This window comes from Crocuta crocuta, unplaced genomic scaffold (assembly GCF_008692635.1).
Source record: "Crocuta crocuta isolate KB4526 unplaced genomic scaffold, BGI_CrCroc_1.0 scaffold495, whole genome shotgun sequence".
NCBI classification, from domain to species: Eukaryota; Metazoa; Chordata; class Mammalia; order Carnivora; family Hyaenidae; genus Crocuta; species Crocuta crocuta.
In genome coordinates this window covers 5,908-23,558 of record NW_027528802.1, presented here as the reverse complement: position 1 = coordinate 23,558, position 17,651 = coordinate 5,908, and the positions used below count along the sequence as shown (strand labels likewise).

Sequence of the window (17,651 nt, the reverse complement as noted above, 5' to 3'; positions counted from 1 at the left end):
TTCTCCTCCATGAAGGAAAGGAAAAATATTCTTGAGAATTTCNCCCACGAACCGCGAGATCATGACCTGAGCGAAAGTCGGACGCTTAACCGACTAAGCCACCCAGGTGCCCCACAAACCTCCTGATTTTTATACAAAATCATTAAGCAAACAATGAGTTTTTTATTCATGCTATATACAGAATCAGATCATAGTGTGGTTGTTTTACACTTGTACATCTTACTTGTACTGCAAATATACTTTCTATTATAATTTTAAGAAAGTCTATATTTCTCCAGCCATATACTTTGTTTTTAATTTAACAAGCATGCTGTATAAAAGAAGACTCATGTTTCAAAGTACATGATATATGCATGATTTTTGCCTCTAATCAATACATTAAAGAATCTAGTTTCCATCATAGGAACTTGGTTTTTTATAGGATTACTTCTGATTAACCATTGAAAAGAACTTGAAACTCAAAGATAAACTTGGAAAAATTCTGGATGGGTAAGTATGATGCTTACCTCCTGCTCCTTTTCCTCAGCTAGATTCTGGAAGTTTCACTGTTTTCTGGATAGAGGGAATCATGAACTTCCATAATTTTCTCACTGTGATAGTTAACTCAGCATTAAATAGTATACCTGATTATATATGATTAGTGCCTGTATGTTGGGTAATTATATTACATGCCCTTTCTTTCAACATCTTTTTTAAACTTACTAACAGTGTTTTTAATGGCCACAATCATTTTATTGATGCATATAGAAACCAGATTACAAAATAAATAAGTTTGATACATTTGTAGACATTAACAGTTAAAAAATTTTTTGAGGTAAATTGCCTGAGTCGTATATATTTTATTGATATGAAGCAGTATGAATTGTACATAAATTAACCAAATTCAACCACATTTTCAATTAAGTCTGGTATTTCAAACTGCATACTCATATTGACTCCAAATTTCTCATTTTTTTTTACTATATTTATTTTATTAAATAATTATTTAAAGCTATTTCATAGTCAAATATGAATTTCAAATTTATGACATTTCTAAGTGTATTATAAAAGTCCTAACTCGATCTATAACTATATTTCTGTGTACATTCTAACTACATTTCCAACCTTTGTTTTTCTACTATTGTAAGCATGAAGCCAAAACCTGTTGATGTTAGAGATACTATAAATTAAGACGAATGATTACGTTTTAAAGTCCATAGAATAACTACCAAAATACAATTTTAATTTCATTTTTGTGGCCCAGTGGGGGGAAAATCCATGAAACAGAACCAAATACCTCTAAGTTCAAGTTATTTGTGTATCAGTGCACAGCAAGTCCACTTCCATTGGAGAACTTGGAAGTACAGCTGAATCTTCTGGAGAACTTCTGCTCTGTCGGTATCATTGGCTATAGGCCACCCTCCATTCTGGACACAATTCTCCCTTTAAGTGTGAAATGAGGCCACTTCTGTCCAGTGCCTATTGTATGTTAGGTGACATGCCAAGTAATTTATTCACTGTCTCTCATTTAATTCTCATATGACTCCTAAAGAATGCGTCCTGTTATCCCACCTGATGAATTAGGAAACTGAGGCAGAGAATAATCGCCCAAGTTCACATAAGCAGCAAGTGGTAGCGCATGAGCTCCAGGTCTTCCTGGCTCTAAATCCCAGGCTCTCCGACTACACCCTTTCACCATCAGGAAAGGAAATGTGTCAACTCACAAAGCCTCCCTGTCATGATCAACATCATTCTTGGGCCAAACCCTGTCATGACAGTCACACACGATGTACATGAGCACTTTATGCAAGTCCACACGGACACAAAGTCAGATCCTATTGCAGTATTTGCACAGTGTTGTCTTTGCTGGCCTTTTCTGTAAGGACTGATAGTAAAATCTCTCCTAAGATTTCCACAACCAAACTTGCTATGGAAATGAGAAAGTATATTGTTATCATTACCATGATTATTAGCAATTTGTTTAGATGATTCTATGCTCCAACGTAACATTGTAATCTCATGGTACCAAACTTTCTTAAAAATGGGAATATAACAGGGCCGACTAGATGGCTCAGTTGGTTAAGCATCTGAGTTCTTCTCAGGTCATGACCTCACAGTTCATGAGTTCAAGCCCTACTTTGGGCTCTGTTCTGACAACTCAGAGCCTGGAGCCTGCATGGGATTCTGCGTCTCCCTCTTTCTCTGTCTCTCCTCTGCTTGTGCTCTCTTGCTCTCTCTCTCTCTCTCTCAAAAGCAAATAAACATTTTAAAAAAGCTAAAGGGAATACAGTACTTGAGGTAATGATTGGACCTCTGTAAATCAAACATGGAGACTTATTCCTTGGTTTGCACCCCACTTTGCTCTACTATGTCTCAAATTCACTCAGCCATCATCATTGGAAATGTGCCTTTGACACACAGTTAGAAGGCAATCACGTTTCTTGTTTTGTCCACTGCATTTCCAGTGTTAGGAAAATTAAAGGGAAAATTGGTTAAAAATTGGTTAATTAGTAATATGGGGTCAGTTCAGGAAACTGCTTCATTCACCTGTGTTGTCCAAAACAAATGGCCCTTTTCCCACCAACAGCACAATCTGTGTGCATTCCAAGCTTTCACCAGAAATTCCTACCTCAAACTGCCTTCCTTCCACATCATGGCCAATATTTGGCTCTAATCTCCCACAGTGGGCCTTCAGGCCAAATGACTAGATCAGTGGCAGGTTGCCTGGTCCTCCAAGCCTCCTATGGTCACCTAGACTGTCACCTGCCTGACCGTGTCTGCTGAAGGTCACCCTCTGTGAATGACCTTAAATGTCATGCACAGGAATGATGCAGTTGTAGCGTTAAAGACGTTCTTTAAAAACCACTCCTTCCATTTTATAAAACGGATGTGGAAGGTAATACCCGCTATTTCACTTCATAAGCCCCCTAAAGATCTCCTGCTTTGATTTTTTCTAATTTTCTGATTGCAAAGGCATATGAAACTTTGCTGTTTCACTTTATCAGTTAATAAAAGTATGGCCTTCACCACATTTTCTCCCACCTTTGAACATAAAATTTTCCCCTGTATTTCTTGTAGATCATCCCAGACCTTTTTTTTTTTTTCCTGCTTTTCTTAGTGCTTTTGATCTTCTATTTTTATTTCAGGGCCTAACTGTTCATGTATATATTATTTGAGGACTTCTCAAATAGATTTTAGAAAGAAACAGGTTAAATAAATGAGAAATAGTTTGTGCCTTAGGCCCCAGAGCTTCATAGTTTAGGAAAGTCTAACTCAAAGATCACATGAAAAATGAAAGAAGGTGTTTCTGAATCCCACTCAGTGAAACAAACACAAAACGTGGAATTCAAACAGACTGAAATGTCAGAGCCTAAGGTGAAACTTTCGTTCCCAACAACATCCCTCATGAAGTAAGGGTTGCCGATGTTTTAGTCCTGGGCAACCTCTCACATTCTCCTAATTCTCTGCTTTAATGGAACAATACTGCTTGGACAGGATATCAGCCTGAGATAAACTTAGTTGAAGTAGTTTTGGAAGTAGCGCTGGTATAAGACATAAAGAAGTTTATATAGATTTGATAAATTGTACTTGGGACTGAATGAAGACTGTATACTTCATGTTTAAGTTTCATATACAGAGAATGACAGACTAAATGGAAAAGGACGCTTTTATTTTGTAAGCGAGCAAATTGTCTTTTCCAATAGAATACCCAGAGACATCATCATCTGGGAATCCCCAGACACTCAGACCCTGTGATGACTCAGAAATTTACCCTAAGTATACATTTTAGATGCACATGAAGAGTTTGATTATATTTTTAACAAAATGTGAGGGCAGAAATAAGTAGTATATCTCAAATGATATTTGTAATGATATAATTTTTAATGTGTCGGTATAATCCAATGAACATATTAAATATTAAAAGTGAATTTTTACTTTTATATGTATATTATTATACTTTTATATATTCAAGTTCTAAAACCTCTCCTTTTTTACATCCAGAGGTTTTCACTGAAAAATGAGAATCACCACATATCAGGCTATCAATGGTTGAGGTGATGCTTACTACATTCTAGTCATATATGGAATCATGTAACAATAAATCTTAGGAGTTAAAGGTATTCTGCCAATACTGACCAATTGTTCTAAAATGACCTGTAGACTAGATCATAATCAATACATTTTCTGTACTCCTGACTCATTAAGTTCATCAGTAGTTCATTATTTGAATTCTAGAGAATTTACTTTTTAAATTTTTTAAAATTCATTCATTTTTGAGAGTGAGAGAGACAGAGTATGAGCAAGGGAGGAGCAGAGAGAGAGGAAGACAAAGAATTCAAAGCAGGCTCCAGGCTCTGAGCTGTCAGCACAGATCTCGACACGGGGCTCAAACTCACAAACTGTGAGCTCATGACCTGAGCCGAAGTCAGCTGCTAAACTGGCTGAACCACCCAGGTGCCCCAGAATTGACATTTTTAAAATCACTGACCCTGTCCCAACCAATGTGGCGGCTATAGTTTCATTTTGTCCTTACAACAAACCACTTGAGATGTTTTTTACATTGACAGAATTAATGTATGGAAATATAGCAAATGTTAATAGCAATAAATGTCACTATCCAGTTTGTATTTTTTCTCTTTTCTAACTTTTTCCACAATGGCCATGTACTATTTTTATAATTTTAAGAAAGCAACAGCGATTTAATTAAAATTTATTTGCTAAAGGATGATTATTCAGAAAGTGATAGATCTAGAATCAAAGTCCATATTTTTCTCTGCACTGCACTCTCCTACAAAACTTTAAGGACTTCCTGAATTATATCTGTGTCACCATTATTTAATCAAGCTTTTAGAATTTATATCGCAGTCAGGTGGAAAAAAAGACAAGAAAGTTGCTTTTTAATTTATGAATTCATTTGTGCCTCTGATCACAGCCACTAAGAAAACCAAAATATATCATTATTTTCATGATTTCAGTGCTTTACCAGCATTGTGAAACTTCTTTGAAAACTTGTAGTTGACTAGATCTAGCCATCTAGAAACATCCCCGGGAGGTGTTCTCCCTCATCCAGGCAAAATTTCATCTCTATGGCTAATGAAGAATGAACACATTTACTAGCCTGAATTTAGAAACAAACAAACAAACCCAGCTCATGACATTATGGATACGTTTGCACAGTAAGTGTGTCCATACCTGGTATGAATCACCTTCTGACAAAATGACGAGTTTAGCAATTTTTTGTTCATTCTTTTCCATTAGTTGGTTTTCGATCAAATGAATAAGATACACAGATTTCTTTACAAACCTTTCATCACAGAAATCGCACGGGGACCTGACATCCCCACCCCTCAGGGACCCCCAGCTGCTCTAGCAAGTTAGCTCCTTGTCAGTGTCGTCCATGCGAGCTCAGGCAGCAACTACCCCCAAGGACCGGGACACAGCCATCTCCCTCTCCAAAGATCCCACTGCCATTTGTGACCAATCTGGGACCGAATCCTAGAATTCTGAGCCAGCACCGAGCCTGCCGCCCCTGCATCAGCTGCCTCCCCACGTTGTATGGAAGAATGAGAGAATATTTACCTGTGACCCTGAGCAGCGTGCCAGGACCGAATACTTTGTGGGCCCAGCTACCCACCCACTGCCTGAAAAGCCTTTACAGAAATCTCCCTTTGGGGGCGCCTGGGTGGCTCAGTGAGTTAAGTGTCAGACTCTTGATATCAGTGCAGGTCATGATCTCAGAGCTCAGGAGCAGAGCCCCGCTCCAGGCTCTGTGCGGACAGCTCAGAGCCTGTGTGGGATTCTCTCTCTCCCTCTCTTTCCTCACTCCCTCCAAATAAATCAATAAACTTAAAAAAAGAAATCATTTTTGCACCTGTTTTCAGATTGTGCTTATATTTTTAAAATATTTATATAAGTATATAAAAATGGGCCCTGATAACATTAAACAAGGCTGAATCTCAGGCAAAATCACATTGTGTATGAACTTAGTTGAGAATGGATGAACTGACCCCCATCTGTCATAGCAGCTTGGTTCTGTCCTTACCATCTTATAAGTAATCATAAAATTATGAGCTCTTACCAGCTAAGCATTCAAATGAAGAGTTGATTTGAAAAGTTAGGCTACAGAAAATTAAATATTCAGAATTAAAATACAGCTTGATGCTTCTAATACTATATAATAGTTTAGACCATGCTCTATGGAACAAACAAGTCTTTATTGGGTCCCAAATTTTACCATAGTAACTAGCCATGTGAATTTAGGTAAATAACTGAACTTCTCTAAGCCTCAGTTTCCCCATCAGTGAAATTAAGAGGATCTCCTGTACAGGGCTATTGAGGATTGAGATCAGGCACTGAAACTAGTCAGCATGGTATCTGGCTCTTAGCAAACAGTAGCTAATATTATTATTCTCTTTAATCAGAATGTTTGGGGCACCTTTGTCAAATGTTCCACTGAACAAGACATATGGATTTGATAAGCAATAAGTATTACACAAATTAAGCAAGCAAAGGGTTCATGAATCCAAGACATTCTGTGTCTCTGGCTGTCGCAGGCTGAAAAACAGGGGGCCCAACAGCCGCCATCTAGAATACTTGTCCACTAGACGACAAGGTTTTGGCGTGTTGGGACTGTGCCTTGATCACCCTTTTATCTCCAGCATCCGGCATAGAGACTGTCTTCAGTAAATGCTCTCTGAGACAATAAATGAACATGCAAGGATGTAACACCATGCAGATTGATTCCTTCCCTGAACTCTGGAGCTCACCTAGTTGGCTCAGATCAGAAATTCCATTAAACCGGACCATTTCTACACAATAGCACAAGATTACAATAGCACAATTTCGACTCATCTCAGCCTACCCTCTGAGAAGCTTGAGTAATATGAAAATGTTGATTTATTGATGTTCTAGAGTCATTGAGTGCAAGAGTTAAATTTTTTGCACTGCTGTTGAAGATGAGATCACAAGCAATCATGTGGGTTTTGCACTTATTAGAGAAAAGAGCACTATTAATACCAGAAGTCTGAATCAAAGTGTTTCTTTGTCTTAAAGATCTACAAAAAGACCCATCTTGAACCAATAATTTACATAATAGTTTACAGACACAGGCTTACAAATATTTTGATTTCAAGCCTGCACCTATACTTTTATGTGTATATTTTGTAAAAGTAGAATTTCAATCTGTTTGCAAGCAGGGAAGTAAAGAAACCAGTTCCTTTGGAAATAAAGCAAAAGTAGTTTTGTTTCCACATAGAGTGACCAGTAGCTGCAAAATTGCTGTCCATCTGCTAAGGTGATCCTACATTGTTGTTTCTAAAAAAGCATCTATCAGTTTTTCATTCACAGGCTCAAAACAGAACAAAGTTACTTACCAGGAGCAGCTACTATGAGCCTAGTTCCTTCTGCAGATATGTTCATCCAGCCTGGTTACAGGGCATCACGCTAACTAGAAGTTCCTCGAAAATGTCAGTCTTCCCCGGGGCCTCATGGTGTGACCAGCAGTTATACACCTTGTCCTGACAATTTCATCTTCTGGATTCCCCTCAAAGTTCCTGACTATAGGCTTCATGGAATTTCATATTTTATACATTTCCTCAGATTAATTGACCCAAATATCTGTTTTCCATGGAGGCAGTAATCACAGAAAAGTGCTTATAGGAAATTGGAAACAATAAAACAAGAAAGAAAGAAAGAAAGAAAGAAAGAAAGAAAGAAGGAAGGAAGGAAGGAAGGAAGGAAGGAAGGAAGGAAGGAAGGAAGGAAGGAAGGAAGGAAGGAAGGAAGGAAGGAAGGAAGAAACATAGGAAGGAAGAAAAGGAAGAGAGCAGGGCCAAGTGGTCAACCAAGGACTTTTCTAAATTACCAGGAAAAGTGTTCAGAGACTTAAGAGGTTTTGAGTTCCAGGTGTTCAAGTGTGTGGAACCGCTCAGAGACGGCATCAAAGGAAACGCCCTTCCGTTCTCACAAACACCAGGCCTATTCCGTTAGCAGTTTGGGATTGTATTTCTGAAAGAGGATACATTTCATTAACTGAAACTGAAAACATGCCAACAGAAAGCTCTTCCTTGAAGAAACTTGAAGAAAAAGGGTAAAGATGAAGATAAAATTTCCCTTGAGCATTTTACCAAGAGCGGCCACTCTTTTCACCGTGGAGTGTCAAGTTCTAGATTTCCTCTTTCCTGATAAACAGATATAAATATTGTTGTGGAGTATAAATAAATTTATCAGTTAAAGGTGCACTTAAGAATATCATTTTATATTTGTCTGCGTCAGTTCACTTTATATTCCGAGCAACTCCCCATGTCACTGAAGCATCTTTTCATGTCTGAAGCTGTGAACTGCTTACCTCTGTCAGTTCTGAGGTTCCTGAACTGGTGCAAATTTCTTAACCTCTTTCTGTCTCAAATTCTGCATCTGAAAATAGATGTGATAACAATTCCTATCTCAAAAGTCAGTGCATATTAAATAACTGAAAGTATTTCAATCTTCTTTTAACTGCTTAAACAGGTTCTGGAATACAGTAAAATTGGGGTAATGATTAGTTCTTACTAGTACTACTATCATTTCTCGAGTGTCACATTCCATACAGCCAGCCATCAGCAGCTGCCCCGACTTCCATGGTGAAAATGCTTTGGTGACCATTCTTACATAGGAACCCACAAAATTAGTCAAAAGTATTTTAGTTTTCTGCATTGATTTTCCACATTCCTTGTTTCCTCCATCCTTTCTCTGGTTGAGTGTTTGCTTGCTTTTATGATTTCCATATGGTTTTCTCTAAATGCTTGTGTATATTAAAAATTGAAGCCTTTCTGCCTAAAACTTTATGTGTCACTCTGTCACATACCATGTGGAGCTGATGTGAACCCTGGCTTGGGTCTTCCCGAGAAAAAGAGAAAGGAAGAAGCGAGGATGCGATTTTTCCTCCTGAGGCAACTACCCTATTTTCCCTGCTTTCCAACAACTGCCACTTCTGAAGTGATCAGCACCGAGCAGTTTCACGTTGAGGAGGTCGAGAGCAGTAGACCAGAAGGCCAACGGCCTACGCCCAAGAAGCTCGATTCTTCCTCAGCAAGACAGTGTGTCCTGGGAATGAGAAGGAAGAGGCAAAGAGGAGGCAGCCATGGTCACTCTGGGGCGAGGTTCCCTCCATCACCATCACTGACAGGCACTTCCTGACAGGCCTTGTGTGTGTGTGTGTGCGTGTGCGTGTGCGTGTGTGCATGTGTGCATGAAAGGGTGACAGTTGTGAGGAGTGTGTCTAATTGAGGGAGCCCACAATTTCACCTGAATTTATCTAAGGAAGGCTGAGAAAGAGCATCTGGGAGGTGTCCCTCCTATAGTGAGAATGAATTCATTGTTTCCCCAACATACATAAGGTGGGAAATCCTTTGACACAGCAGAGGGTTTCAGATGCAAGTAGCCGAGAAGGAGGGTGAATCACCATTTCAGATACATTCCTGGAATAATGTATTTTGTCTTCGTTAATTATTTCAAACAGGGAAGCAATGGCAGAATTTATCTTTTAATTCCTTACTTTAAAACTTTTGAGGGGCACCTGGGTGGCTCAGTCGGCTAAGTGTCCAACTTCAGCTCAGGTCATGATCTCACAGTTCATAGGTTGAAGCCCTGCATCGGGCTCTGTGCTGACAGCTCAGAGCCTGGAGCCTCTCTTCGGATTCTGCATCTCCCTCTCTCTCTGACCCTCCCCTGCTCATGCTGTCTCTATCTCTCTCGGAAATAAATAAAACATTAAAATAAATAAGTAAATAAAACTTTTGAAAAAACAGGCATTTCATTTTCTTATTTCTCATAAAATTGCTCACAATACTGAAGATATTCTTACGTGATGGGCACTTTGCTACAAATATGTTGATTCCATGATCTCATTTAATCTTCACAAAGCCTCCTAAGTGGATGCTTTCATTATTGTTCCCATTATCAATAGGAAAGTGGAGACCTTTGACATATCAGGCATTTTATCAAAGGTCTGAAGTGAGTAAGGGTCAAAACAGTAAATCACAGCAGAGGATATATATCTTGAACCACATTCTTAAACAGGATACATTATTTCTTCCATATACAGCTATTAGAACATAATATATCACATGCCACTCTGTAATAATAATGTCTACATGTATATGCACACAGGTATATATGTTTGTATATGTATTTCTCTGTGTCTCCTCCACTCGCATGCCATCTCTCTCTCTCTCTCTCTCTCTCTCTCTCTCTCTCTCAAAAATAAACAGATAAATAAGACATTAAAAAAATATTTAAAAGAAAAAATGAGCTTGTTCAGGACACAGCCACCATTCCCTTTCATGGGAATTGATTCTCATGGTTTTCCCTAAACAGAGGAAGGACTCCCAGTGAGATGATGAGTGTCTGAGAAGAAAACTCTACCAGCTACAAATTTCCAAAATATCATCCTCATTGCACATGTTGGTTGTTTACTTAAGTCTGGCTACAAGGTTTGAAGTGCTCTCCATGTAGTTGACCTATTATAATTTCTGCTATAACAGATTTACAAAGCAAAGAAGATATGTGATTCTTCTTAGCTGTTTTTACTCCACTAGCAGACTGGGTTCTGGGACAGACTGTCTGAAAAAGCAAGTCTTCCAGATGTGTGCCCACTGTGACTACTTAACCGTGGCTTCCTGAATGACCCTCACACTGTCCTGACCAGGCTCTGCTGGGCTGGGCGGCAGGTCTGGGACAACCCATATTTGCACACAAATGCCGGAGTATGTTCTTGTACAGTTAACAACACTAAGAGGGTTCAAAGTGACCCAATAATGGATTGGAACAACATGGACTATTTGGAAATATTTCTGTTCTTCTCTAAAAACCAATTCTTCCCTCCCTGAAATAAGTACACTTGAAGAATTTTTATGATGATCACAGGATTTCCTGAACAGACACAACATCCAGCACAATATCTGGTGGCCAATGGACCAAAGTGGATATGGATTCAGTGTTCACTGTCAGCACCTTCAGACTGAGCTTTTCGCCATTACTGAAAATCTCTGTGCACCTTACTTCTCTCTGAGATAATCTGACCATTTCAACATACACAGTCTCCAAATGAGAAGTCAATAGGAAATTATGTCAGCCCAGCCAGCTGGGGCAGGGCTAGGGACATCTGTATGCGTGCATTGATGGCCATAAGGCTCCCCTTCCTCTTTCCTCTGATATTGTGGCATCGCATAACAAGAACTATATAAAATGCTTCATACAGTGCTTAGAACATAGGAGTTCTCAGTAAAAATGTCTATTATTAAAATTTTATCAGAATTACATTATATTTATTAATTTTCAAAAAGAACCTAATTCTTTTCTTGGCTTAGGAAAGTAAAGCACTAAATAAATCTACTGACCTGTGAGCTACAAATGTTAATTCTACTACTTTCAGAATATAACTGCAGATTTTTGCTAAGCACTCTGTAACTTCACATTAGAAGTTAAAAACAATAAAGACAACAGGACTAGAGTAGATGGGAGCGATCAGTTTTGGTTGAAACAGTTCTGTGTTGACTTAAAGGTGGCAAGAAAGTAGAGCGAGGAAGGACAGAAGAGATAGATCAATTATAAGAAAGGTGAGAGGCTGGGTTGTTGTTGACATTGTGAAAGTGGCAGACAATTCTCTAGTCCCTTTTAATAAGATCTGAGACTGTTTCACTGCTGTACACTTGTTGATTCTATTAAAGGACATCAAGAACATAGACTGTTTTATCATAATATTGTTTCAAAAAGCACATAATCATTTATCTACACAGATATCTCTTTAAGGTATTTATTTGTTCTACTTAGGTGATGATGACTTACTTAATAACCTGATAAATATCTGGGAATCCCTGATTCAACTGAAGAACAAAAGCATGGCAAATAATCTATGCATTCCTCTCTGCTCAGTTTATCAACTAGAAAAGCACATCCTGTTCTGTTCGAGGTGGGACCTTGGTGGCTTTGTGGAAAGTGAAATGAAAGGAACTGCATAAAATCTCCTGAGTCTCCAACTTGTTTTCTTTATTTGAAGGCAAATATAACCTACTTATTTGACTGTCTGCTTGATTTCATTCTTAGGCTCCCCCAGATGGACTGTCTACCTTTCCTTACCTTGCCCCGGGCATTATGAGGTGAACCCCCATGGGCTGCATGGATGGTCCTCCGTATTCTCTGGTTGCTGCCTGGAAGCAGTCAGTGGGAGCATCAGCAAGAGGCTGGGAAGTGGGAGCAGAGTGAGCTCAGGGCTCCCTCCCTGAAAGAGGTCTGCATCCTCGCAGGGGCTCACATAGTGCCATCTCCCCCGCGCCTCGAGACAGAGGTTGATGCTGAGGAAAAAAGAGGTGCAAGTGGAAGTGGCCATTCCCTTTTACACCAATGAACCCATTGGAGGACTTTGTGTCTTCTCTCCCACCACCTTAAATCCAAGGGCTTAGAAATCTAGCGCCCAAGGAAAACTCTTTTTGTCAGGGGACATGGTGATGCTTCTTTGATCTTCAACTTCCTTCGATCAACATTCAATGGAAATCAGAGCAAAGATGCCATTAGCGTCCTCTCTAGGGATTGGGGCACAGAGCAGGGGTAGAATCATGGAATGTTGATCCCGGGGAGGAAACAGTTTTCACAGAATCCACCCTTTGTGCCCCACAATATACAACCTTGTTCTGTTACTGGGACAGAAATTTGTGCCCCCAAAATGGAGACACACAGAGTCCTGCTTGTAAGTCTATCTTCTCAGTCTCCAGGTGAAGAACATGTGAGGCTGATTTTCGAGCAACCTTCCGTGAGAGCTAGCAGATCATGTTTTCAGGCAATAAGAGTGTCAAACCACGCTGCTGAAGGAAACTGTGGTCGTGTGCGATGTGTGTGCACGTCTGCTGGGGACCACCTCACTCCTGCCTCAGCGTCTGGACAAAAGTGACATGAAGATTCCAAGGAAGAAACAGCACCGTGTGAATAAGACGGCTGAGTATGTGGGCCACTCTCTGTAGTACTTGGTGTCTGTCGTACGCAGGGGAGAAGACACACTCCGCCCAAGTACCTACTTGGATTCTCCAGGAATGGACCTGGTCTCTACATAGGCAGACGGAGTCAGTGGGAATCAGAAGAGAAAACAGGATTTTATTTTGTAAAAGAAGCAAAGGTTGTTAGAGAAGAGGGGAGAAACGTGATCAAGACAGAGCCTGTTTCAGGTCTTTCTAACCATCAGATTTCACACATAGTGTCCAAGTGCTCAGTAATACGTAAGGCTTTTAATATTCAGTAACATGTAAATGCTTTTTAAAAATACATCTTAAAATAAAATTCAAAAGCAATGCAAGTTTGTTATGAGACTAAGTAGGGTGGAAGAGACATAGTAAAAACTTCCTGATCTCAGTGTCTAGAAGTGACCTTGTGCCCTTTCCTCTATCTGGGGCTGCGTCCCAGAACCCATTCTGGGTGTGAAACTCAAGAGCCCTCGAAAAATAACAACAACAACAACAACAACAACAACAAAACAGTCAAAGTCACTGTAGATTTCCGTGTGTGCCTAGAAATGTTTAGAAGTGTGACTTCTAGGAGATGACCATGAGATAATGGAAGTGACTTTTCCACAGGACTGGTGGGTGTGACCAGTTGATACTCATAATATAACTATGAAAATTGTGATTTTTAAGTTGTTCTTAGACTTTATTCAGCTTTAATTTGATATTATAATGTTGCTTCTATTACTTCTGTTACTCCAAATCATTGCGTCTCACCCACCTCAGGAATGAAACAAATGAATCGAGTCCTGATCGCCAGGATTGTTCAAGCAGCCATCTATGCAAAGGCCCCTACCCATTAGGTAATGTGAGCCCTTCAATAATATTCAAAATATGGGGGCACCTGGGTGACTCAGTCGTTAACAAGCCAATTGGCTCAGGTCATGTCTGCAAGTTCGAGCCCCGTGTCGGGCTCTGTGCTGACGGCTCAGAGACTGGAGCCTGCTTCAGATTCTGTGCCTTCCTCTCTCTCTGTCCCTCCACTGTTCATGCTCTCTCTCTCTCTCTCTCTCTCTCTTTCTCAAAAATAGACATCAAAAAATTAAAAGCAGGGACGCCTGGGTGGCTTAGTCGGTTAAGCATCCGACTTTCGCTTGGGTCATGATCTCGCGGTTCGTGGGTTCGAGCCCCGCGTCGGGCTCTGTGCTGACTGCCAGCTCAGAGCCTGGAGCCTGTTTCAGTCTGTGACTCCCTCTCTCTCTGACCCTCCCCTGCTCACGCTGTCTCTCTCTCTCTCTCCTAGAAATAAATAAAACATTAAAAAATTTTTAAAAAAATTAAAGTAATAATGGTCAAAATATGACTCTCACCTCAACAAAGGTAAAGTCGCTACTATACTCCATACTGTACACTCCAGTGAGTTATTTTTAGTGTTTTTATGAATCAGACTTTCAGACAACCATGTAACTAAAAATCATTACTTAAGGCAGGGTTGGTGGGCCTCTGGCTGGTTTGTGTGGCGAAACTGTCCAGGGTGAAGCTCATCTTAATCAAAGGAGAAGGGCAGGAGGAGGAAATGACTCCAAACATAGACTTTTTTGTCCCTCTACATAGTGGGTGCTTCTTCCATGTACAAGACCACTGCCCTCTGAGACTGTAATTCAAAAGCAAGGTTGATCCGTGTGGAAAACTGAGATGGACATGGACTTGGGATGACTTCTCACGGGAGTGTCTTTATAGTTAGCTAATTTCTCTCTAACGAAACTATATTAGTCAGATCTCAGAGTCCCCCCTTTGTGGGGTAGGGACAGAGAAGTTACACCAAGAGGAAAGAGCTCGGTCGTCTTAGAAAATGGGGCACATCCCCCAGGAGGGAGGGAGGGAAGTTTCTACCTCCTCGACTCCAGCCTTAACATTGACCCAGGACTTCAGTAGAGGGTCCAGATGCTGTTTGGGCTCTTTCATAGCCAGGCATGTCTTAAATACACATCTTCAACCACAAAAACAGAAGCTCATTGAGATAGAGGAGATAGAGCAAATCTGAGAGATCAATTTACTTAAGATCATTTACACTTTCTTTTCGGTAACCATTTCTGCCAATGCTGTTAGGCTGTGCTTAGATCTCCTCAGAGAGCTTTATCCTCCCCACACACAGCAGGAGGGGCTTCCTTGTTTGTGGCTGGAACATAAGTAACATAGCTTTTCTTTTCTTTTCTTTCCTTTTCTTTTGTTTAGCTTCTTTTCTTTCTTCATCTTCTTTTGTTGTTTATTTGTTGTTTTGTTTTGTTTTATTTTGGGTCAAGAGGTTGCCTAACTTTATGAGAAGTTAGTGAACATAGTGATATATTTTTTGTATAATCTTGTTTTAATACAGAAACCAGTCACAGAATTTTAGGTAAACCTACAATTTTCAGACGAGAGAACAGAGGTCAGGGAAGCTGGTCCCCAAATCCCATGTGGAGTCACTGTCAAGGAGAAGTGGAAGCCAAAGGGCCCGGGGGTTCATCAAAGGCTGAGATGACGTCCTGACCTGAGCTCACTTCCCCCACAGCAGAGGGGGCACCAGGCCTGCCAGGGGCTGAGGGAGCTGAGAAGTCAGCCACACTGTCGCCTGGGCGTCTGGTCACGGAGTCTCTCTCACTGCACAGTCACCAGCAGTGGGCGGGGCAGCAGCGCAGAGACGGGGGTCAGGAGCGGACTTCCAGCCTCAGCTGCACCTGTTTTGTGGGTAAATCCAGAGGGTCTCTCAGCTCTGAAATTATTTGCACAATATTTTATTCCCCCATTCCTCATTGGAGATGGTCAGATTCTTAAATCACCAGACCGTCACAGTTCTGTTCAATAGAAATAAATGTACTTTATGTACCATTTGAAACTATAATTTTAAAAAGTTACAAAACAAAGAAATAAGTAGCAAGGTGAAAGAAATAATTCTAGGACTAATTTTATGTAGTAAATGTACCCTAAATAGTTTTTCAATATGCAATCAATATACAAATTATTAAGAAGTTATGTCATCTTTTTTTATAGTCTCCAGAACACGACTTGTATGCTGCACCCACAGCCCATCTCAGCGTGGACTAGTGCACGGCTCCCTTTCAAGTGCTCAGAGGCCACAAGTGGCTGGTGCCTAGTGCTCGTGGCTCCTGCACTGAGAGGCTCAGATTCTTTTATTTTTTTTATTTTTTTATTTTTTTACAGATAGTTTATTGTCAAATTGGTTTCCATATAACACCCAGTGCTCATCCCCACAAGTGCCCTCCTCCATGCCCATCTCCTCCTACCCCCTCACACCCATCAGTCCTCAGTTTGTTCTCAGCATTCAAGAGTCTCTCATGGTTTGCCTCCCTCCCTTTCCCCCACCATTTCCCCCCTTCTTCTCCCCCTTGTTCCTCCGTTAAGTTCCTCCTAATCCTCCTATACGTGCAAACATAGGATATTTGTCTCTCTCTGCCTGACTTATTTCACTCAGCATAACACCCTCAAGGTCCATCCACGCTGCTACACAGGCCATATTTCATTCTTTCTCATTGCCATGGAGTATTCCATCGTGTAGATAAACCACATCTTCTTGATCCATTCGTCCGTTGATGGACACTTAGGCTCTTTCCATGTTTTGGCTATTGTTGAGAGTGCTGAGCAGATCAGATTCTGCTCCAGATGCTTCAGAAGCTCCAGCCTGGACCATCTTTAGTAAAGTGCCTCCAGAGGCACCTGGGTGGCTCAGTCCAATAAGCGCTGACTTTGGCTCAGATCATAATCTTATGCCTCATGAGTTCGAGCCCTGCATCAGGCTCTGTGCTGACAACTCAGAGTCCCTCCTTCGCTCTGTCCTTCCCGGCTCAGGCACTCAAACTCTCTTTCTCTCTCTCTCTATCTCTCTCTCAATCTTTCAAGAATAAATAAACATTTTTAAAAAATGCCTCCAGACTGGACAGCTCCCTGGTTCTGCACCAGGCTGCACACCAGCCACTCCTTAGCCTCCTGGGTTATGTGCTGTAGGCCCGCGAGGGCGGCGGCAGTGAGTGTCCGGGGTACTGACAGTTGACCCCAAGAAACCCCAGGGACCCAGCACCCATGGCAAGTCCAGGACTGGAGTGTCCTGGGAAAGGAGACTTTTTGCTCAGGCACCTGGGCTACGCATAAGGCTGTGCTGTGCTCTCCCAGGCAGCGCAGTAATACACGCCTTCGTCACTCTTCTCCAGCTTCAACAGCATCAGGTCACAGCTGTAGCTGTCCTTGCCTTTCTTGGCGGTGATTTTGTCCGCTCTGAAGCCTCCATATCTCTGCACATAGAACCTGGACATATCGAGCATGAGGATCCTCTTGGGGGCACTCCCTTCCTGGTGGAGGTACCAGTGGATGTAGCTGACCGAGGCGCTGGCTGTGCAGGACACGGTGGCCGAGCCGCCCCGGCGCCCCACGACCACAGACGGCTGATTCATGCTGAGCGCTGCCACGCCGCCTGCGAGGGGGACAGCAGTGAGACAGGGCAGGCTGGAGCCTGGGGACACCCTGCTCACCCGCACAGGGACGGAGTCGGGACTCACCGGGAAGCAGGAGGCCGCACAGGACGGCGAGGGGACCCAGCATGGCTCTGCTGCCCACCTGGTGGAGAGAAGCCCAGGGTGACCTCCCCGCTGCGCCTGCTCGAAGGAGACTGGCTGCGTGGCTGGCAGAGGGCAGGTTAGGGTCTGAGCTCTG

At 41.5% G+C, this 17,651-nt stretch overlaps 1 gene segment (V, D, J or C); it reads right to left on the bottom strand.

The window, feature by feature from the left end:
• Positions 1-17,645, bottom strand: part of LOC144224601 (T-cell receptor gamma chain C region 5/10-13-like) — a 31,037-nt gene extending 13,392 nt beyond the window's left edge. The window contains 3 exon segments of the C gene segment in view: positions 5,560-5,617; positions 17,102-17,412; positions 17,498-17,645. Coding sequence covers positions 5,560-5,617; positions 17,102-17,412; positions 17,498-17,540 — 412 coding nt within the window.
• Between the last annotated feature and the right edge of the window lie 6 nt (positions 17,646-17,651).